The sequence below is a fragment of the Trichechus manatus genome, unplaced genomic scaffold, assembly GCF_000243295.1.
Source record: "Trichechus manatus latirostris isolate Lorelei unplaced genomic scaffold, TriManLat1.0 scaffold00150, whole genome shotgun sequence".
In the NCBI taxonomy this organism is placed as follows: Eukaryota; Metazoa; Chordata; class Mammalia; order Sirenia; family Trichechidae; genus Trichechus; species Trichechus manatus.
In genome coordinates this window covers 4,425,400-4,447,587 of record NW_004444086.1, presented here as the reverse complement: position 1 = coordinate 4,447,587, position 22,188 = coordinate 4,425,400, and the positions used below count along the sequence as shown (strand labels likewise).

At 49.7% G+C, this 22,188-nt stretch overlaps 1 protein-coding gene across 1 annotated transcript in view; it reads left to right on the top strand.

Moving 5' to 3' along the window:
• Positions 1-13,752, top strand: part of WDR1 (WD repeat domain 1) — a 51,942-nt gene extending 38,190 nt beyond the window's left edge. The window contains exons 9-14 of the mRNA XM_023740228.1: positions 1,247-1,403; positions 3,087-3,174; positions 5,838-5,945; positions 8,222-8,395; positions 10,750-10,894; positions 12,800-13,752. Of these exons, the coding sequence (XP_023595996.1) occupies positions 1,247-1,403; positions 3,087-3,174; positions 5,838-5,945; positions 8,222-8,395; positions 10,750-10,894; positions 12,800-12,906 (779 nt within the window). The 3' untranslated portion in view covers positions 12,907-13,752. The remainder of the gene's footprint in view (positions 1-1,246; positions 1,404-3,086; positions 3,175-5,837; positions 5,946-8,221; positions 8,396-10,749; positions 10,895-12,799) is intronic.
• Positions 13,753-22,188: the final 8,436 nt, after the last annotated feature.

Here is a 22,188-nt window from a genome sequence, read left to right as displayed (position 1 = left end):
GGCCCGGTGTGCAGGCACAGGTGTGCACACACGTAGCGGCTCCCCGCTGGCGCTGGGCACTGGGCCCCTGCAGACGAGCGCTCCTGCTGCGTAAAGGGCTGCCTTTCTGCCCATGACAGTTTTCTTGTCTAAGTGCTGCGGCGCCCCCCTGGAGACCCCTCCTGGAATTGGCTGTCAGGAACTCCCAAGTGTCGCCTTCTGCAGGCCTGCTTGTTTTTGCAGCATTTCACAGTTTACACAGATCCGGGAGGCTTCCCAGCAGCCCTGAGAGAGGGGGGCAGAACAGATAAATCATGCCTTCTGCATCTCCATGCCCTCTGCGTGCCCCCTTAAACTGAGGAGATGGTGCGGGTGTCTCTTACCCAAGGCCCTGTCACAGTTGGTGGCAGAGAAGGCACTAGAGTCTGCCTCCCTCCTGGAGTAGCACACGAGCCCCTTTAGTCACGCTCGGTCTTCAGTCCCCTCCTGGTGCTACCCCCTCTCTCCTGCTCCATCCCCAGTCATGTCAGGGCACCAGGGGCCTTTCACCCCCATACTTATTAGTGCTCATTCGGTGTCAACCAGGATCCCCAACGGGAACATGGGAACAGTGGAGCCCACCTCTCGCCTCCTAAGGGACAGCCATCTCTTTTGAAGTATTGCTTTCATTTGTTGGTGATAAACAGTAGTCCCATTACTGAAGTCCTGCCTTAGACCCAGAGTGCCTGGACTCAGAAACTACAAAGTGGCACTTGGAATGTGGGTTAGTCCCAGGCTGTCGCTTTTGTCATCTGGGCAGCCATCAGCCGGGCAGTGGGGTGCAGCAGGCCATTTGCTGGTGTTCATGGACTCACAAATAGATTATAAGGAGAGCAAAGTGATTGATAGGTTGGCTTGGTTGCACAGAGAATCCCAATGAAAAATAACTTCCAGAACCATCTGCTCTCAAAGTGGTGCGGTTCCATTTCTTAGGGCTGCACCATGGAAGCTTGCTGGTCTCCGCAGGTCTCCGTGGTTCTGTGGGCTCTACTCAAGCGTCATGTGGAGCTGGGCATGCTGGGTCACACTGGCCTGCTGATAGCGGCTGGGTCATCTTGCTGGCTTACAAGAGCCGCATGGGGAGTGGCCCTTGGGTCCCTGCTTGCAGTCCTGTCCCCAGCTTGCTGGTCTTTTCTGGTTGCCTGGGACTCGGCGTTGACCGTGGCCTCACTAGAGTGCAGATACCACAGTCCCAGAGGTCAGGCTTTTCCTTAATCCTCCTCCCCACATTACTGGGATTCCGAGACCGGAGATAACGACTCCTTTGCTGGGAAAGGCCACACAAACCAGGTGTCCAGGATGACCGTGGACGAGGCTGGGCAGCTCGTCAGCTGCAGCATGGACGACACTGTGCGGTACACCAATCTCACACTACGGGACTACAGGTGAGCACTGTCTGCAGGCTGGGGCTGGGGCTGGCGCTGGCGGGGCCCACGAAGGGCTGGGACTGGCAGCAGCCACTGTCCCTGGTGATGCCGTCTGCTCTTCTTGTTCTTGCTCTGGGCATTTATTCTCCTGCTAGGTCCTGGGCTCGGTGCAGAAATGCAAACTGCAGTTTGCCAGGATCTCTCCTGGTCCCAGTTGCCTCACCAGTAAAGCAAGGTGATGGCAGGTCCAGCGCCCTCAGATAGGCACCTAGCCCGTGGTGAGGGTTCACAGATGAGGCGGGCACTCAGATAGTCTGATTGAAAGACAGTGTTTTGGTGCCTTTGATCGGCAGTCCTTGGTGCTAGGACAGTAGCTGTGAACAATCATCTGAAGGTTTATGAAGGGCAAGGAAGGAGGAAAGTGGACCAAGTTCAGGTTTTCAGAACGTAACGAGGCCTCCCATTCTGCAGTGCCCCTCCCCCCACACACACACATACACCCTAGATTCTGTGCGCAGACCTCCATCCTGGCCCCCAGCAACCTGTCGCACTTCAGAAGTGGGACCTCCTGGTGTATATCTTGGTTACTCAACACTCTGCACACTGCCTGGCACACAGCAGACGTATAGGGGTTTGCTGCCTGAGCTTGTTTGCCCAATTTCAACTCTCTCTGTGAGCCAGTCTCAACAATAAGTGGAAGAACCTGCCTAGAACCCAGTTTTCTGGCCCTGGTCTCTCTCTACTTTCTTATAGTGGCCCCTGACACTGACATGTGCCAGTTCAGCCCAGCCTTGTTGATGACGGAGCCCAGGGTTTCCACACAGCAAGCTACCGCTTCCTCCCAGGAAGTCAGATCCTGTCAGGACTTCTTAAGACAGTCCCTGCTGCAGGACGTCACCTGATAACAGGTGGCCCGTTCAGTGAGTCTTGAGGACTCCATGCTCCGCCCAATTATGTGGAACTTTCCTCAGCTTAGTTTTCAAGATTTTTTTTTTTTTTTTTTTTGGCAGTTTTTTTCTCTAGGTTGTGTTTTCAGAGCAGTAGACTAGCCAGGGCAGGATAACACATAGTTACCACCATGTGAAAACAAGGAATAAGCTATCCTTAAAAGTTACCTTTCTGAGGGAGACTGGTTACCACCGTGGGAGTGGGGGAGCAGACCTCAGTGTCATCTATACCAAGGAAACTAGTGCCTTTGGCCGACAGACGGGACAAAGCCATGACTGGGTGGGATGGTGGGGTGGGGGGACTGCATCACAAATAATCTAGAAGAGAAGGTATTCTGGAACCCAGGATTCCCATTACTTCTCTCACTGCTACCTCTTCTCTCCCCACCCCCAGCCCTTCACTCCCACTGTGATTTATGATCTATTTGCCCTCGGAGTCAGTGGGTCATTTTTATCCCCCTCTAGCAGCCTCACAGAAGAAAGTCCTGGCAGTCTGCTTCCATAAAGACTACAGCTAAGAAAACCCTATGGAGCACAGCTCTACTCTGTAACACATGGGGCTGCCTTGAGTCGGAACCGACTCAACAGCAACGTATTTGGTTTTGGATTCGCCTATTTTAGCAACTCTTTCCTTCAGTAGAGATCTTCCTCCTAAATATCCTAAGTTGCTGGGTTTTTGCAGTAACTGTATATTTAATACCTCCCTGAATCACTTTTGTACTGAAGTGTTGTAACTGTCTCCTCTCTCCATCAGCGGACAAGGAGTGGTGAAGCTGGACATTCAACCAAAGTGTGTGGCCGTCGGCCCAGGGGGATACACTGTGGTCGTGTGCATCGGACAGGTATGTGGTGGCTTGATTTTTGGCTGGAAGAGATAGGGGAATAACAGGTTGGAGCTTACAGCTGTAGGGTGTTTGGTTTCTCAGTTTCCTTCACATGCCATTTGACTTCCCCAGTGGTGATGACAATCACAACAGCTCTCTGAGCATCATACTGTGAACTTGTTGCTATGTGCTGAGTGCTTCACGTGTATTCACTCAGTTAATCCTCACACAGCCTTACCAGATAGACGGTTATTATCCTCATTTAATAGATGAAGAAACCAAGGCACAAAAAAAGGATATGATGCTTGACTAGTAAAATGCAGAGCTGAGATTTGAACCCAACCAGCCTAATCCAGAGCTGCCTTCTCAAAGCATCAGGCCACGCTGCATGTCCACCAGCCGTGTAGTCAAGGAGATGTAGCAGCGTTTGTGCTGTCTTTGCTCATGTTCAAATCCCAGCCCTGCGTTGGAGCTGTGTGACTTTAGGCATTTTCCTTAACCTCTCTGAGCTCTCGTTTTCCCATCCCTAACAAGTTCGTAGGGACAGTTATAAGGAAATACAAGTAATGTTCCTTTTGCAAATGAGGCCGAGGCTTGGAGCTGCTGGCTGCTTTCCCCAAAACTATATGACCAGTGGGGCAGCACTTGGGCCAGAAGATAGCAAGGCCACTGACCAGCTGGTTTTTTTTTTTGGAATTTCTGGAACAAAGCACCCTTGACTAGCTCCACGCTTGACCCACTTCATCCAGAACTCCCTCTGTAGCAAACGTTATCTGTCAGCAGCCTCAGGCATCCCAGCGTGGAGACCACAGAAGGCAGGTGGTGTGACCGAGTCCCCTGGGCACCAGCATCAAGCCACTAAAGAAAGCTTCCATTCAGGACCTCTGCCCCACCTTCACTCTTTGAGTTTAATTGCCTTGGGGAGAATGGATTTTTGTGTGTCCTAGATAGTAAGAACTTTCTGCCAAGTAATTATTACAGACAGCCTGGATGGTCAGTGGGGTACAAGAGGAATAGACAGTACGGAGCACAGAGTGGGGGCAAGTTCTAGAAGGTCTAGGTGGCTGAGATGGGAGCTTCTTTCCGAGCCTACACCTGGACTTTGCAGCTGTAGTGGTAAGAACATGGATCTGTGGTTCCAGCTTGGCTCCTCATTGCAAGGCGTTGTGCACGGCCCTTCGTGTCTCCGGGCCTCCGTTTCCTCATCTGTAAAGTGATGGTGATGACCGCTATCCCTGCCTCCAGGTTCAGAGTGAGGGTTGCGTGCTGAGGCTCACAGTGAGGTTGAGCTTGGTGCCCACCATTCATGAGGTGCTGGAGGTGCTCCTCAGAGCAGCCCATGCAGCTGGTGTTGGCCCCCTATTTTCCAGAGAAAACCGTGCCCAAAGCCTCATGATTCTGGCCTGTCTGCGGAAGAGCTGGGATCCCCAAGTCCTCGGAGGCTCTTTCCTCCTGCGTCACAGCTGCTCACCCTAAGTGACTAGCCCCGGGAAACAGGAAGAAGAAGCCAGAAGCTTCTCCCTCTTGGCTCCACGTATGAGTCACAGGGAGGGTGCGGGGCACATTAGTGCTCCTTATCCCTGCCATCAGCCCCCTGTCCTAGCACCTGTCCCTGCTCCCAACCTTCTGAGGGACAGGCAGGCCCCGTGTGCAGAATCGTGTGCTGGCCTGCACTGGGTTATGTACCCCATATTAAAGTTGGTAAGGGTGTTTCTTTTGACCTGTGGAGCCGGTATGTGGAGTCCTTACAAGAACGGGGAATGAAGCATTTCCATTCATGTCCACTGTTGGCTTTGAGTGTTATCACTTCCAATATCTTGTCTCCCTGAGCTTTATGAGGACTTTATTATGCGCCTTGTCTAATTAGCAGAGTTTAAACATAATGACTTTCCTAAAATCGAAGCTGGTGCAGCTAGCAGTAATGGTGATGATGATAATAACAGCCAATTTTTTTTATTATTATTGTTATTGTATTGTTGAGAATGTGCACAGCGCATCATATACCAATTTAACTGTTTCTACATGTGTTTTGTGACATTAATTCTTCGAGTTGTGTAACCATTCATTCTTGTCCTCCTTTTCTGAGTTGTTCTTCCTCCATTAACATAAACTCACTGTCCCTAAGGTTCCGATCTAATCTTTCCAGTTGCTGTTGTCACTTTGATCCCATATAGATAGTTCTTAAAAGAGCATAATGCTCAAGGTAGACATTTTTACTAGTTAAGCTAGACTATTTGGTTTAAAGAAGATTTCAGTGGATATTTTTGGTTGAAGGTTTAAAGATTATCTCAGGGCAATAGTTTCAGGGGTCTTTCTGCCTCCATGGCTCCAGAAAGTTTGGAGTCCATGAGAATTTGAAATTCTGTTCTGCATATACCCCCCTTTTGATCAGGATTTTTCTATAGAATAATCTTTGATCAAAATATAACGGCCAGTATTGATTGAGGTACTTCCTATGACCAGCCATGTCATTGTCCCCTTTGACAGATGAGGAAGAAACACTACTCAGGGTCCCAAGGCCAAGACTGGACCCAGTTTGGTGGCTCAGCCCAGCCTGGCTCCCCTCCCCCACAGTCCCACCCTCTTAACAGGTTCAGATGGTGCCGAAACTCAGCCTGAGTGTGGACCTGGGGCACCTCCTGCTGACTGGCCCTCTGACTGCCTCTGTGTATGTTTTGTAGATTGTCCTGCTCAAGGATCAGAAGAAGTGCTTCAGCATCGACCCCGACTACGAGCCTGAGGTGGTGGCGGTACACCCTGGGGGTGACATGGTGGCCGTTGGGGGCGCGGTAAGACCCCTTTCCCTCACAGCTTCTGTCCTGCTGTTTTGGGGAATTGCAGGGGTGGCAGGAACAGGGCAAATCCCGGGACTGTCTCAGAGAGGAGAGAAGAGGGGAGGGGGGTGGGGCACAAGGACCCTGAATATGGAGCCAGAGGCCTCCTGCAGCCCCACCGGAGAGCCTCCCCATCCTCCTCTCCCAGGCTTCCTGGCCCTTGGCGATGCCTTGTGAGGCCCACGCAGCAGGGCTGGCAGTGGGTGCTCAGTGTCCGAGCAGCGACACCGGGGTGATATCACCCCTCCTGCTCTCTGGATTTGGCAGAGGATGAGAGCGAGCCTTGAGGGGCGGTGCTGCTCTGGTCATTCTGTCAGCAGGCGGTTAGCGAGCACGTCCGTGTGCTGAGCGCCGGCTGGGCTAGGTGCAGTGGGGAAGAAGGTGGACCAGGTATCGCCCCCAGGCTTGTAGGAGGCCTGTGGTCCAGGTACTGGGGCAGCAATGAGCTGGGGGCCCAGCGAGGGGCACGTGGCAAGGAGCCCTCACAGGGCAGAGGCCAAGGAGGGGCCATCTTGGCCGAGAGGGAAGGTGCACGAGGTCCGCCCGGCGAGTGGGGTATGGGGAGCGGTGTTGGAAACAGAGCAGCTGGTGTTCAATGTAGCCGGGTTTGTAGATTGCAGGGGGGAGAGTGACGAACATTGTCCTCAAACCTGCAAAGTAAAGCGCTGACCTGGTGGTGGCACGGCTGCCCTTGCGTTCTGACTTGGGGTCACCCGCAGTGTGGGTCTTGTGCCCTGTGATCATGGGCGCCGGCGCCTCCTGGGCGGTCACTCTACACCAGGACCAGGTCTAAGCACTTTCATCCTCACCCAGCCCCCGGAGGCTGGAGCTGCTGCTGACCAAATTCCGCAGCCAGAATGGCCGGCCCTGAACCCCTCTAGGGAAGGAAGTCAGCATTTGGGGGTGCCTGCCCCATGCCACACGCCAGGGCTGCTTCAGCTCGTCTCCCCTGGAGATGCCAGTTGTAAGACAGCCAGGCTCTTGGGGCTGCCTGCTGGGCTCAGGTCTGCTTTGCCACCAGCTGCTGAGAAGGCAGAGGCAGCCAGCCTTCCTTCCAGAGCGAGTGGCTGTGAGCAGGGAAAGGGCTTGTTGCAATGCCTGGCCTGTGGTAAGGAAGGCCTGGGATGCGCTGGCTCTAGCAGTGTCTCTTCCGCTTCACCCCAAGCCGTCCCACCTGTGCCATCCTGCCCCTCCCATCCTTGCAGAGTGTCTAGGGCAGAAACGCAGTGGTCATCAGGGTAGTGCCAGCCTGCACTGCCAGAACTCTCCCCGGTTGGGACAGGGGACCACTTGGTGGGCAAGGGACTTTCCATGCCGAGAGCACCCTTCCTCACCTCTATCCCAGGAGCACGGCACCTTTCTGTGGGCTCCGAAAGGCTCTGTGATGGCCAGAGGAGGAGAGTGTGTCTGAGCAGGAGACGGTGGACACCCCCTGCCCAGTGGCTTCCTGTCCCTGGTCCCTCCTGTCTCCTCACCTGCAACCTTCACGATGCATTCAAGCATGCATTACTGCCCTCAGTGCCAGGCCCCACGCAGGGCTTGGGGTTAGGAATGAGGAGACCACTGCCCCGGAGCAGGAGGTGTGTAAGGACACAGCCACCCTGGCTGGGGTGTGGACTGTGGTGGGACATACCAAATCAGGGTTCCCAGTGCCACTCCCAAAGAGTGACCAGGGAGAGCCGGGGCGGCGTTTGTAAGTCCCCAGGTGTTCCTGCTTCAAGGACCCCTGGGGTCAGTGGTGATAGCCTGCGGATAGGTGGTACACACCCTGGGAGACAGCAGACGTTGCTTCCCTGAGGAAGAGTGACAGGGAGGTTGCTGGGAGATGGGTCGGCCAGTCAGGTTAGTTATGCCAGGGAGACCAGAGGTGGAGCCGGTGCCTGGAACCTGTCCCAGTGCTTGGGTCGGGGGGAGAGCACAGGGCAGCGGAAGTACCCACAGCCACCCAGAATAGGGCGGGCTAGGCCTGGGCATCCACATTCCAATAACCCCTGAGGAACTTCCCCCCACTGTGGTCACCCGTGAACAGCCACTAGGAGGTACCTGCGGTGCGCTGTGGGGGGTAGAGCAGCTCACCTGGAGGCAAGGGCCAGGGTGTGTGCTGTGGCCTTTCTGGAACAGAGGTCAGAGGGGGAAGCCCCTTTTAATTCATACTTCTCCCCACCCCCACCCCACCGAGAGTGTACCTCTGTGGGGGTGGTGGCTGACTCCCCTGTCCTCTTCCTGCACAGGACGGGAATGTCCACCTCTACTCCATCCTGGGCTCCACGCTGAAGAACGAGGGCAAGACACTGGAGGCCAAAGGCCCCGTGACAGACCTGGCCTACTCCCAGGATGGCGCCTTTCTCGCCGTGTGTGATGCCAGCAAAGTGGTCACAGTCTTCAGCGTGGCCGACGGCTACTCAGTGAGTGGGCCCCAGCCTCCTTTCTCGGCCGGAGGCACCTGGCGGGCTGCAACTTGACTGCTGCAAGACCTGGGATTCTCTTCTGTGGTCGCCACTGGGCAGCTGCATGCGGCATTGCCATGCAGCTTCAGTGCTGCTGGACCGGAGTGACTAGACAAGGAGACCACCCCTGCCTTCGAGGGGCTCTGGGCCTTAGAGCCGAGAAAGAACATAGTTGCCAAAAAGCTCAGGACTCAGGAGGTGGCGTGTTCGTCTGAGAAGACCAGCCTGTGGTTCAGGCAGGGCCCCCAGTGACTTCCCAACCCCTCTGTTTTATTTTTCTCACCTGTGAAAGGGTTAAGCTAGGCATTTTTTCCCTGAGCCTCTGTCACTTCTGAAATCTTGCCAGGCGTGAACACTGATTGTCCAACACTGCCTTGCACTAGGTGACTGGGTGGGTGGGGGTCCATTTTTAAAGACACCTGCAAGTGAATCCTTTCTGAGTACAGTGGGGCTATATTAGTCATATAGTGGTGCTATAACAGAAATACCACAAGTGGGTGGCCTTAACAAAGAGGAATTTATTCTCTCTCAGTGTAGTAGGCTACAAGTCCAAATTCAGGTCATCAGCTCCAGGGGAGGGCTTTCTCACTGTCGGCTCTGGAGGAAGGTTCTTGTCATCAGTCTTGCCCTGGTCAAGGAGCTTCTCAGGCACAGGGACCCCAGGTCCAAAAGACACGTTCTGTTCCCAGTGCTGCTTTCTTCGTGTTATGAGGTCCCCCCGTCTCTCTACTCGCTTCTCTCATTTATATCTCAAAGGACATTGGCTTAAGACACTATCTGACCTTGCAGATCTCATCAATATAACTGCCACTAACCCGTCTCATTACATCATAGTGATGGGATTTACAACACATAGGGAAATCATATCAGATGACAAAATGGTAGACAGTCATACAATACTGGGCATCATGACCTAGCCAAGTTGACAGATATTTTGGGGGGACACAATTCAGTCCATGACAAGGGCGTTGGAAGACAGCCAAGTGAGCTCACATAAAGGCACATTAATTGGCTCATTGAATCTTCTGGAGACCTTGAGCTGGGTGGTGTTAGTCCCGTTTTACAAATGAGGAGACTGCATTGGAGGGATTAAATCACTTGCTCGGTGTAAAATAGTGGGTGTGACCTGCACTGGGAGCCCAAGACAGGTGGAGGGACCCGAGTTCCACAACTCTCCAATGTGCCAGCTGCCTGCCCACCCCCAGTGTTTACTATGACAGTTCTCAAATCGATAGCATAGTCAAAAGAATTTACCAGGAATCTACCATTAACATTTTAGATTCTATCACGTATCTGTCCATCCGTCTTATTTTTGGTGCATTTTAAAGTAAAATACAGACATCAGTGCATGCTCCATCAATACTTTAGCTTGCTACATGTTAGTAACTAGAGGACAGTAGTTGCTTAGCGTTTCATTTTGTGGTAAAATGTACATATAGTAAAAGGCCAGGTCAGTGTAAGCACACATTTGTGGCATGTGTACACCTGTGTAACCCAAATCCCTGTCAAGATGCAGAACGCCCCCCTCCCGAGAAGGCTCCCTCCTGCCTCAGCACCTTGTGGCCTTCTTGATGAGCGAGACGGTGCACCCGGGGGGCTGCATTGATTAGATTTCAAGTCGCCATGTGGCATGGCAGGCTTAAGTACTCCACATGGGTAGAGCAGCAAAGCATGAACTAGACAAACCTGAAAAAGAAAATCCTGTCCAGGTTGACCATCTCCAGGGATTTAAAAAAGGTGGGGAGCGAGGACAAGATAGCTTTGAAGAAGAAACGTTTTGTGTTAGGAAAAGTGTTGCTTCTCCACACCTACCCCCTGGGCGACGTGCTTCAAGTCCCATTGTACAGGGTGCTGGTGGGGGCATTCCCAGGATGGTCACGGACGAAGCCTGTGGCTCCCGGGGATGCATCTCGCCAGACCCTCAGCGGGCTCCACCCAGATGCACAGATGGGTTCGGCCTGCCCACCCAGGGAGGACCCTGGGGGAGGCAGGCCAGCCTCATGGTCACACGCTCCTGATGCTGCTCTCCTACGTTTCTTAGCAAGTGTTTCTGCCTGTGGCCTCACTAGACCAAGGGCTCGGGGAGCTCTGCATGAGCCATGTGTGATGGAGGGGCTCCAGGGGCCTGGACTGCACCTCTCTTGCCTCCTGGGTTTGGCAGAGGGTCAGTGAGGCCCCCAGTGTTCCCTGGCGTAGTGTACACGCTCAGTGAGTGCCTGTTCCCATTGTGGCTGTGACGGCTACATGGGGTGAATGTGGGAACTCTGGCCTGAGCCCCAGCCTACCCTTCTCTCTCTTCAACCTCAAACTAGGAGAACAATGTTTTCTACGGACACCATGCGAAGATCGTCTGCCTGGCTTGGTCCCCGGACAACGAGCACTTTGCCTCTGGTGGCATGGACATGATGGTGTACGTCTGGACCCTGAGTGATCCCGAGACCAGAGTCAAGATCCAAGGTGATTCCGTGCCGCGCCTCAGCCTCCCTAGGCAGGGTTCCTGGGCACCAAGTATCCCTCTGAGCTTCTGCACGGTGGTCCTGGTAGAGGCAGGGCTCCCCCTCCTTTCCGGCCAACACCAGGTGCTCTGCTAGGTCATGGTAGGTGTGCGCAGGTGACCTGGGGGCCTGTGTGTTCCCCATGAGAGAGCAGGCAGCTTCCTGCATAGGATACTGTGTGCTGAGTAAGGGGGGCACTGTTGACATCTCCTTCCTGTCCCTCCCCCCACCTCCATCTCAGGCAGCAGTGTCCAGGAGTAGAATGCAAGCTGCTCATGCACTGTAGAAATTTCTAGCAGCCACATTTTAACAAGTAAATAGAAACGGGGAAGTATTTTTGATAATATATTTTATCTGATCCAGCCTAGTCTCATTTCCACGTGTGGCACTAGCCCCATTTCAAGAATCTGTTGTCATGTGGGACTAGTGGCTGCCACCCAGGACTGCACAGCTCCGAGGTGGTTCGCAGGTCCTCTCCCCGCCTCGAATCCTGCCCGAGCCCCTGGCTGGACTCCACTGGACTCCACAGGCAGCCTCGCTCCCCTCCAGTCTTCACTCCATTTTCTACACAGCAGGTAGTCTCCTTTGTTTTCAACATAAGTGGGCTCCTGAGCTTTCTCTTGTTTAAAAGTAACTCTGAGCCCACCCCCTAGATATTTTTCCCAAGCCCTGGGTAGGCTGAGGGGGACACCATGAAGCTGCATCTGGGCACTCACCAGGCAGCAGGCAGGGGAGGCAGGAGGTGCAGACGCCACCTTCCGGGTCTGTAAGGAAACGCACAGCCGTGGAGTGAGAGTCAAGTCAGGTCACAGAGGAAGTAGACCAAGAAAGATAGCAGAGGGAGCTGGCAAGGTAGAGAACAGCTCAGGAACTGGCACACCATTTCCGGGTCCAAGTCCTTGTCTGCTCGGGGAGGGGGAGTCGCAGGTGACCCAATGCCCATCAACGCGAGCATCAGGCTATTTTGTGCACACAGGTGAATTCTCCACATTAAGGTCAGGAGTTGGCCTGGTGGTGTGGATGGACACTCCAGCCCCACTGGTCCCACCAGCTTGGGCCCTGCCGCTCTTTGGGGCTACCCCGCATCAGCACCCACTTGCCGCCCCCAGTTGGGCTCCTGGCATCAGGCTGTGGGCTGTGCTGGGGTCTTGGGACTGAGTCTGGCCAGATGAGCTGCAGCCTTCGAGCCCTGGCCCGTGTGCAGCTTGGGGCAAGGGGCAGGGAAGCAGAACGTGAGCAGGGTCCCCCCCCTCCTGGGAGGCTCCGAAAGGGGCAGGCCACAGAGGAAAGAGCAAATGCACAGGCAGCGTCAGCGTTGTCTGTTGGAATTGTGAGTGGTCACCGAGGTGCAGCCCTCACAGAGGGAAGTGTTAGTGACTCATAGCTCAGACACATCCTCCCCCTTTTATTCATTATCACCTTTTTAGATGTTTTTTTCCTAATCACTGTCCCACGATAGTACCACAGATATGCTGTGTATCTGCGTGTTATACATATATTGTTACTCTGTACATAAAAGCAAATAGATTTTCACCCCTTGGGGGGCAAGGCAGACCCTTAGTGGCGTAAGTGGTTTCCGATCGGCAATAATGTAAAGGTTGGCAGTGTGGACCCACCAATGGCACCATAGAAGAAAAGCCTGGCTGTCTGCTTCCATGAAGATTACAGCCAAGAAAACCCTATGGAGCAGTTCTACTCTGTAACACATGGGGTCGCTGTGAGTCAGCCTTCTGCAGGAGGGAAAGAGGGTCTGTTTCTTGGGATCCTGTTGGTGCTTCAGGCACAGGAGGTTCCATCCTCCTAGCGCGTGAGGTATACGTAGATGCTAAGTTGGGTTTTCCTTAAAACCAAGCCCTTTTCTTCCCAGATGCACACAGGCTACACCACGTCAGCAGCCTGGCCTGGCTGGACGAGCACACGCTGGTCACAACCTCCCACGACGCCTCCGTCAAAGAGTGGACAATCACCTACTGAGGCCCACCCCCTCGGACCGACCGGATCAGGGACTAGAACTTCACTGCAGCAGAACGTGTTCTTTCTCTCGATGTTTCTGTAACACGCCCCACCCCCGCCCCGCCTCAGGGAGGAGGGCCATAACAAGCGAGATCCTCGTCTCTACAGGGTGTCCATATCTGTACATGTCCTGAAAGCTTTAGACAGTAACAGTTTGCACATGAAAAATAAAATGAGCGCTTAAACCACGTGTGGAGCATAACTAAAACCTAACCGCCCAGCAGAGCGTTCAGCGTGTTGAACATTCCAGAGGCAGCAGCCTCATGAGACCCCGAGCCTGCGGCTCCTGTTCTGTAACGAGGGAGGAGCACAGATGAGAGAGCCATGCCTCCCCACTTTCTACCTGCAGAACGTTGCTGGGCCGAGGAAGAGTGAATGTTGTTTGTAGTTCCACACACCCGGAAATCTGTGTTTCTGGGTGTTTTTGTTGCCGTGGTTTTGCCTCCAGAAAGCCTTCTTCCAGTCACACGGGGCACACACAAACCTGGGGTGTATTTCATTGTCAGTTTTTGTGCTTGATTTTAAGAATGGAATTGTGGTTTTTGTTTTGTTTTGTTTTTTAACGTGTCTGACTGTTAACGGTCGGTGTTTACAAGCCCGCGTGTTGGCAGCACCGTCTCCAGGTCGTCGGCCGCTGTTAGTGGGACAGAGACGTCTGCATCCACTCTCACTCATGCTTTGGTGTTTTCCTGCCGCCTTTCCCCTCTTTTCCCCAAGAGCAAAGATTAAGGGCCAACTAACTGATCTGTCATCGTTTTCACCTTCCTTTTCCTTTTCAGTGCAGAAATTAAAAGTAAGTATAAAGCACCGTGCTCTGGAGTTTTTTTGCGTGTGTCGGAATCACTGGTAAATGTTGGCTGAGAACAATCCTTCCCCTTGCACTTGTGAAAACACTTTTGAGCGCTTTAAGAGATTAGTCTGAGAAATCATTAAATATCTTTTCTCTTCGTTGTGGATCACTGACTTTGTGTGATGGGGCCCAGAGGTGGGGAGGCAGAATGCTGCGTAGGGCCCTCATGGATTTAGGGATCTCCTTCACCAGCCTGAGGCCTCCGGAGGGAGATGGTTCAGGAACCTAGGTTGTCACAGCCACCACGTAGTGGAGAAAGGAGCCCCAGAGACAGGCCGGGATACCTGAATCCTATTCCCGTTACTGCGGGACCTGGGCCACACCACCCCCTTCTCTGGGCCCATTTCTTCATTTGTAAATGGAAAATGTTGGACCAGATGATACCTGCATCCCATCTCGTTCTTAAGTTCTAGGGTGCTAGACGGCCTTTGTGGTGGTGGTTGAGTGCTGTCGAGTTGATTTCAACTCATAGCAACGTGATAGTAGAATTGCCCCATAGGGTTTTCTAGGCTGTAATCTTTACGGAGCAGATCCCCAGGCCTTTCTCTCACAGAGCCACTGGGTGAGTTTCAGTCGCCAGCTGCTCCGTTAGCAGCCACGTGTTTAACCCTTGCACCACCACGACTTGTGACCTTTCTCTTTGAAATGTAAGCAGTAACATGCATTTAGATGACGGAAAAAATAATGAATTCCCAAGCCTCCAAATTTATGGTGGAAGACATACCCTATTCTAGGGTAGGAAGACATCATAAGGATGTCTATAAATGTGATCCCAATAAAAAGTATTTTTCCCCTTCGTGTCTAGTCAGACTACTTCTCTAGTTCCTATAGAAAAACAGGCTAAAGAACTCGGGGAGAGAAAATAGGGGGGCCATCCCCACAGGATGTTCAAGCGTCAGTCTGTGGTATCAAGAGCTGGTGCCACCAACAAGCAGAGTCCAGAAATGCGCTTAATCCCTGTGTGCACTTGGGTTCAGAACAAGGTACTTTTCACATCAATGGGGAAAGGGCAGATCCCTCAGTAAATGCTATTGCTAAAACCGGGTAACAATCTGGGAAAAATAAGATCCATTACCTTGTCCTTACACCGGACTACATTAAAAATATGCACCTGAAGTTAGATCTGCCTGTCTCTGAATCCTCTGGAAGTTCTTGGTTGTTCAAGAGGGGGCGTTAAAAACCAAAAGGTAGGAGCCACGGGGGCACAGATTGCTGCTGTGCAGTGGGACAGGCTGCATTGTGATGCAGTGGGCAGACTGTCACTGTAAGAGACAGGTGGCAACTCAAAGGGTTAATTGAAGAGAATTGAAGGAAGGGACTAGGAGGAGCCCCTGGGTAGCACAAATGGTTAAGTAGTTGACTACTGACTGAAAGATTGGTGGTTCAAACCCACCCAGAGGCACCTTGGAAGAAAGGCCTGGAGCTTTCTTCTGAAAAGTCGGCCACGTGGGGCACACCACAGGATTGTGTAGGTAGGACATGAGATTTTTCCAAGTAAAGTCCCTTGGTCCATGGTCACAACAATACCCAAAAAACCCTTTGCTGTAGAGTCAATTCCAACCCATAGTGACTTTATAGGACAATAGAACTGCCCTGTGGGGTTTCCAAGGCTGTAATCCTTACGGAAGCAGATCTCCCATGGAGCAGCTGGTGGGTTTGAACCACAGACCTTTTGGTTAGCAGCCGAGCGCCTGAGCTCTGTGCTACCAGGGCTCCAGGTTACAACAATAAATGTTAATTGTTATCGTTAGAGATGTGAAACGAATCAGCAAACTGTAAGTACTGTATATATGGTAGTTATCACTGTTAATGCAGGGTGCAAAATAAGGATCCAACTGATCATAATATACAACAAATAGTAACCAGTGCCCCAGGAGGAGGCCAGGTGAAGTCCAAGGAACTCAGAGGAGGGTTGGATGTGGGTGGGAAATCAGGGCAGGCTTTCTGGAATAGGTGGTCCCTAGAGGTTAGAGAAAGGAGCCCTGGTTGTACGGTGCTTAAAGTGCCTGACTGCAAACCAAAAGTTCGGCAGTTCAAAACCACCAGAAGCTCCGCTGGAGAAAGATGTGACAGTCTGCTTCTGTAAAGATTTACAACCTTGGAAACCCTACGGAGTCACTATGAGTCGGAATCAACTCGACAGCAGTGGGCTAGAGGTTAGAGAACATGTTTTAAGAAAGCTAAACAGGATTCAGGATGTGACATTCCTGGAAAATAACCCAGGCAAAGTTTAATATCCAGTGTTCTTTTTGCTTGAGTTTATTCATTCATTCATTCTGTGAGGGTGAAACAATTATAAACTTCACATTCTTTAATATAAAAATCTCTAGTTTTCTCTGTTCTTGTATTATGTTCTCTATTTTCTGATTTACCTCTGGCTACAGTCTTTAGGTGTTACAGTTAACATGCTCAGCTGCTAACCAAGAGTTTGGAGGTTGGAATCCACCCAGAGGTGCCTTGGAAGAAAGGTCTGGCCCGCTGCTTCCAAAAAATCAGCCAGTGGAAACTGTATGCAGCACAGCTCTACTCTGACACACATGGGGTCGACGTGAGTGGGAATCACTTCGAGAGCTACTGATTCATCATAATCATGTCTAAAATCAAGGACTGTGGGCTTCCTGATCAGCAGCTATGAGGAAAGGGAAACGGGGGGAAAAGGAAGAGTTGTTATAGGTTTGTTGTAAGGTAAATTTATGAGGGGTGCCACCATTTAGAAAATCTTGTCAGGTACATACAAAAGTTAGGAACATCCATAAGAATACAGATGCTTTTCCATTGTTGAGGTGTAAGCTCTAGTCCACATTGTCTCCATATCGTTCTTGCTGCAGTTAGTCATAAAAAGTTCCCTTTGAGACATCAAGACTTCAAGTGTTCATCTTTATTGCTTGTAAAGTATGATTGTGACCTAAAAGCCCTCAACGCTAATTAGTTGTTGTCATGGTTTGAATTACATCCCCCAAAAAATGTGTGTATCAATTTGGTTGGGCCGTGATTCCCAGCATTGTGTGGTTGGCCTCCATTTTGTGATTGTAATTTTATGTTAAAGAGGGTTAGGGTGGGATTGTAATACCACCTTTACCCAGGTCACATCCAATGTAAAGGGAGTTTCCCTGGGATGTGGCCTGCACCACCTTTTATCTCTGAAGAGATGAAAGGGAAGCAAGCAGAGAGTGGGGAACCTCATACCATCAAGACAGCAGTGCCAGGAGTAGAGCACGTCCTTTGGACCGGGGTCCCTGTGCAGAGAAGCTCCTAGTCCAGGAGAGAAGAAGGCCAACGGAGAGAAAAAGCCTTCCCCTGGAGTTGATGCCCTGAATTTGGACTTTTAGCCTACTTGAACTGTGAGGAAATAAATTACCTTGGTTAAAACCATCCACTTGTGGTATTTCTGTTATAGCAGCACTAGATGACTAAGACAGTTGTCATGGAGAACTGCATTTAATCCAGAGTCTAGGGTCCTTGTAGTTTATTTTTTCTTCTATATAAATTTCTTCTGTAATTTATATTTTCTTCAATATACTCAACTTTGATGTTGTCATTTTTTCAGTAATCTTTAAAGGTTTTGCTTTGAAAGGAAAAAAAGAACCTTGGAAGAAATAAGGCTGAGGAGGACTGGAGACTTTAGAAACCCCCTACCGAGAAGGGATACCTATGAGACAAAACGTTTCCCTTTGCTGTGAGTCAGAGTAGCGCCACCACCACCAGGTGCCATCAAGTTGGTGTGTCAGAGTAGAACTGTGCTCCATAGGGTTTTCAATGGTTGATTTTTCAGAAGTGGACTACCAGGCCATTCTTCCAAGGCACCTCTGGGTGGATTTGAGCCTCTAACCTTTAAGTTACCAGCCATGAACATTAACCATTTGTACCACTCAAGGACTCCAGACCAGCTCCAATAACCTTAAATTGGGTCTTTTAATTCAGATTCTGTTGCAGCATTTTGTTATTGTGTATCTGACCATTCTGGTCTTTAATCTTAAAAAAGAAAAAGGTTTAAAAAAGCTCCTCCACAAACCATAAATAACAATGCACTAACATCAGAAGATAAACTAGACAAGTGGGAGCTCCTAAAAATTAAATGCTTATGTTCATCAAAAGACTTCACCAGAAGTGTAAAAAGAGAAACTACAGACTGGAAAAAAATTTTTGCCTACGACATATCTAACAAGGGTCTAATATCTAAAATCTATAGAATATTTCAACACCTCAATAACAAAAAGACAAATAAGCTGATTAAAAAATGAGCAAAGCCACCTGGAACAAAGGAGAATGAAGAAAACGAAAGACACAAGGAAAATACTAGCCCAAAGGCCTAAAGTACCACATGAACCAGAGACTCCACCAACCTGAGACCAGAAGAACTAGATGGTGCCTGGCTACCACCAACAACAGCTCTGACAGGAATCACAACAGAGACACCCAGACAGAGCAGGAGAAAAATGTAGATCAGAATTCAAATCCACATAAAAAGACCAGATTTACTGGTCTAACAGACTGGAGAGACCCCTGAAACTATGGCCCCGGGACACTCTGCTAACCCAGAACTGAAACCATTCCTGAAACCCACTTTTCAGACAAAGATTAGACAGGCCTATAAAACAAAAAATACCACACATGAGGAGCTAAGTGTTTCTTAGTTCAATCAAATATACGAGACCAAATGGGTAACTCTTCTCCAAAAGCAGGATGAGAAGGCAGGTAGGGACAGGAACTGGACCAGTAAAAACAGGGAACCCGGGGTAGAAACGGGGAGTGTGCTGTCACATTGTAGGGATTGCAACCAATGTCACAAAACAATATGAGTATAAATTTTGAATGAGAATTTTTTTTAAAAAAATGGGGAAAGGCCTTCATCTTAAGTGAGAATAACAGCACAATTGGAAGAGCGTAGTCAATGTCACTGAACTGTGTATGTAGAAATTTTTGAAATGGTGTATCTTTGGCTATGTGTATTTTCACCAAAAAAATAAAAAAGGTTGAGAATTTAGAGGGTTAATGTGTTGTGGGGTTGTTAACCAATGTCATAAAACAACATGTGTACTACTGTTTCATGAGAAACTATTTGTTCTGTAAGCCTTCACCTGAAGTACAATAAAATATTTAAAAAATAAATAAATAAATAAATAAAAATGGGAAAGGATATGAGCAGACACTTCACCAAAGAAGACATTCAGGTGGCTAAGAGACATATGAGGAAATGCTTGAGATTGTTAGCCATTAGAGAAGTGAAAATCAAAACTACATGAGATACCATCTCACCCGGACATTACTGGCACAAATTTTTTAAAAAAAGGAAATAAAAAATGTTGGAGAGGTTGTGGGGAGATTGGAACTCTTATGCACAGCTGGTGGGAATGTTAAATGGTACAACCAATATGGAAAAAGATACGGCACTTCTTTAAAAAGCTAAAAATAGGAATACCATACAATTCAGCAATTCCACTCCTAGAAATATATCCTACAGAAATAAGACCCATCACACAAATAGACATATGCACAACCTTGTTCATTGCAGCATTACTTACAATAGCAAAAATATGGAAACAACCTAAGCTCCCAACAAGAGGTGAATGGATAAACAAATTATGGTACATACATAAATTGGAATACTATGCAAAGACAAAGAACAATGATGACTCTGTGAAACATCTCACAACATGGAAGAATCTGGAGGGCATTATACTGAGTGAAATAAGTCAGTCACAAAAGGACAGATACTGTATGAGACCACTATCATAAATGCCCAAGAAAAGGTTTACAGTCAGAAGAAAACTATCTATGATGGTTACGAGGGAGAGGAAGGGTGGGGAGGGGAAACCACTGACTAGATAGTAAACAAGTCACAACTTTGGTGACGGGAAAGACAACACACAATATAGGGGAAATCAGCACAGCTTGACCAAGGCAGAGTTACAGAAGCTTCCTAGACACATCCAAACACCTCGAGGGACTGAGTTACTGGGTCTGAGGGCTGGGGACGATGGTCTCAGGGGACATCTAGGTCAATTGGCATAACAATTCATAAAGAAAACGTTCTACATCCTACTTTGATGAGTAGCATCTGGGGTCTTAAAAGCTTGTGAGTGGCCATCTAAGATACATCTATTGGCCCCGTCCCGCCTGGAGCAAAGAAGAATGAAGAAAACTAAAGACACAAGGACAATATTAGTCCAAAGGTCTAATGGACCACATGAACCACCACCTCCACCAGCCTGAGCCCAGAAGAACTAGATGGTGCCTGGCTACCACCACCTACTACTCTGACGGGGATCACAATAAAGGGTCCCGAACAGAGCAGGAGAAAAATGTAAAACAACATCAAAACTCACACACATAAAAAGACCATCCTTACTGGTCTGAAAGAGACTGGAGGAACCCCAAAACAATGGCCCCTAGACACCCGGCTAACTCAGAACTGAAGCCACTCCTGAAGTCCACCTTTCAGCCAAAGATTAAAAGCCAAAAACTCGTTGTTGTCAAGTGGATTTCAATTCATAGAGACCCTATGAGTAGAGCTGCCCCATAGTGTTTCCCAGGAGTAGCTGGTGGATTCGAACCGCCAACCTTTTTGTTAGCAGCTGTAGCTCTTAACCGCTGTGCCACCAGCCAAAGACTAGATAGGCTTCTAAAACAAACAATAACACATGTGAGGAACGTGCTTCTTAGTTCAATCAAGTATATGAGACCAAATGGGCAACACCTGCCAAAAAGCAAAGACGCAAAGGAAGGGACAAGAAAACTGGACGAATGGACACAGGGAACCTGGGGTGGAGAGGGAATAGGGGAAGAGTGCTGACACAATACAGGGATTGCAAACAATGTCACAAAAAATTTGTGTATAAACTTTTTAATGAGAAAGTAATTTGCACTGTAAACTTCCACCTAAAGCACACACAAAAACAAAGAAAACACACACACACACACACACACACACACACACACACACACACACACACACACACACGAACCCCTCCTTGCACACCACACTAGCACCTTCTATGTAAATGGTATCTTGGTTTGCTCAGGGAAAGCGGTTCAATCAGCTCATATTACAAGATGGATTTTCCTCACAGGCCCCAGGGAGCTCAGCCAGCATCATCCTCTCCGCTTTCAGGTACGGGAACTGGAACTGCAGGGGAGCTAGGTTTGGGGGACTTTTATTCCACAGAGTGATTAAGGTGGCAGTAAGAAGAGAAGCCTCCATTCACAGCTGAGGGTCTCTGGGACAGGTCTTCCGCCACTGACACGGGACAGACCAGACTTTGCAGGATCTTTTCAATAAGCAAATGACTGAGACCTCAGGACTGGCATCGGGGCTTGGGGAGCAAAGGAGACCACAGTTGGACTGATGAAGCTTGAAGCAAGCAGTCATGGGCTGAATAAACAGCCCTATCTTCCCAGGACCCACATTCAAAGTCAGACTGGTGTCCCAACCAGACTGTCCCAGGGGCTATGTGTTTCTGATGGACAAAGCCCTACTCTTAGGAACATGGGTTTTGGTCCTGGATCCACCTCTCATGGACAGTGATCTTGGACAGGCTAATTGTACACCCTGAGCCTCACTTCTGTCATGTATAAAATGGTCTGATCCTTGTTATGGATTGAATTGTGTCACCCCAAGAAAAGATAAGTTGAAGTGCTAAGCCCTGGCACCTGTGAACGTGATCTTGTTTGAAAATAGGGTCTTTGAAAATGTTAATCTGTTAACATGAGGTCACGCTGTAGGAGTGGAATAGGGTGGGCCCTACTCCAATCTAAGTGGTGTCCTTATAAAAGAGGAGAAGTACAGAGAGACAGAGGAAAAACAGCCATGTAAAGATGCATCTACAACTCACAGAACGCTTGGGACTCCCAGAAGCTGAGGGAGGTAAGGAGGATCTTCCCCTAAAGCCTTCAAGAGAGCGTGGCCCTGCTGGTATCCTGCATTCAGACTTCCAGCCTCCAGAAAGGTGAGACAATACATTTCTGTCTTTTAAAGCTACACAATTTGTGGTACTTTGTGGTACTAGGTGACTAAGACAACCCTTCTCCTGTATATTTCCCAGGGAGGTGGTGGTGGTGAGACTAACACGAGATATAGGTGCAAGGAAGTGCTTACTAAGAATGTAATCCAGAGCTTGTGCTCTTGTCTCAGAAATAAACTAGGTCAGACTGGTACAGCCTTCCCAGAAGATTATGTCATGCATTTCTAACAAAAAAAAAGATTGCAGGGAATATTGGCTGGAACTGTTAATGTGGTTGCATGGAGGGCAAGGTAAGCAGTTTACGGATGAGTGTGGCAGCATCTCATTGACGACTGATTATAGTAATCAGCTTGTTAGGACCTGAGCGCAGCTGAGTGGAAAACGGCCCCATAGGAATGAGGACTCTGAGGTTATTTTTTTTTTTTTTTTTTT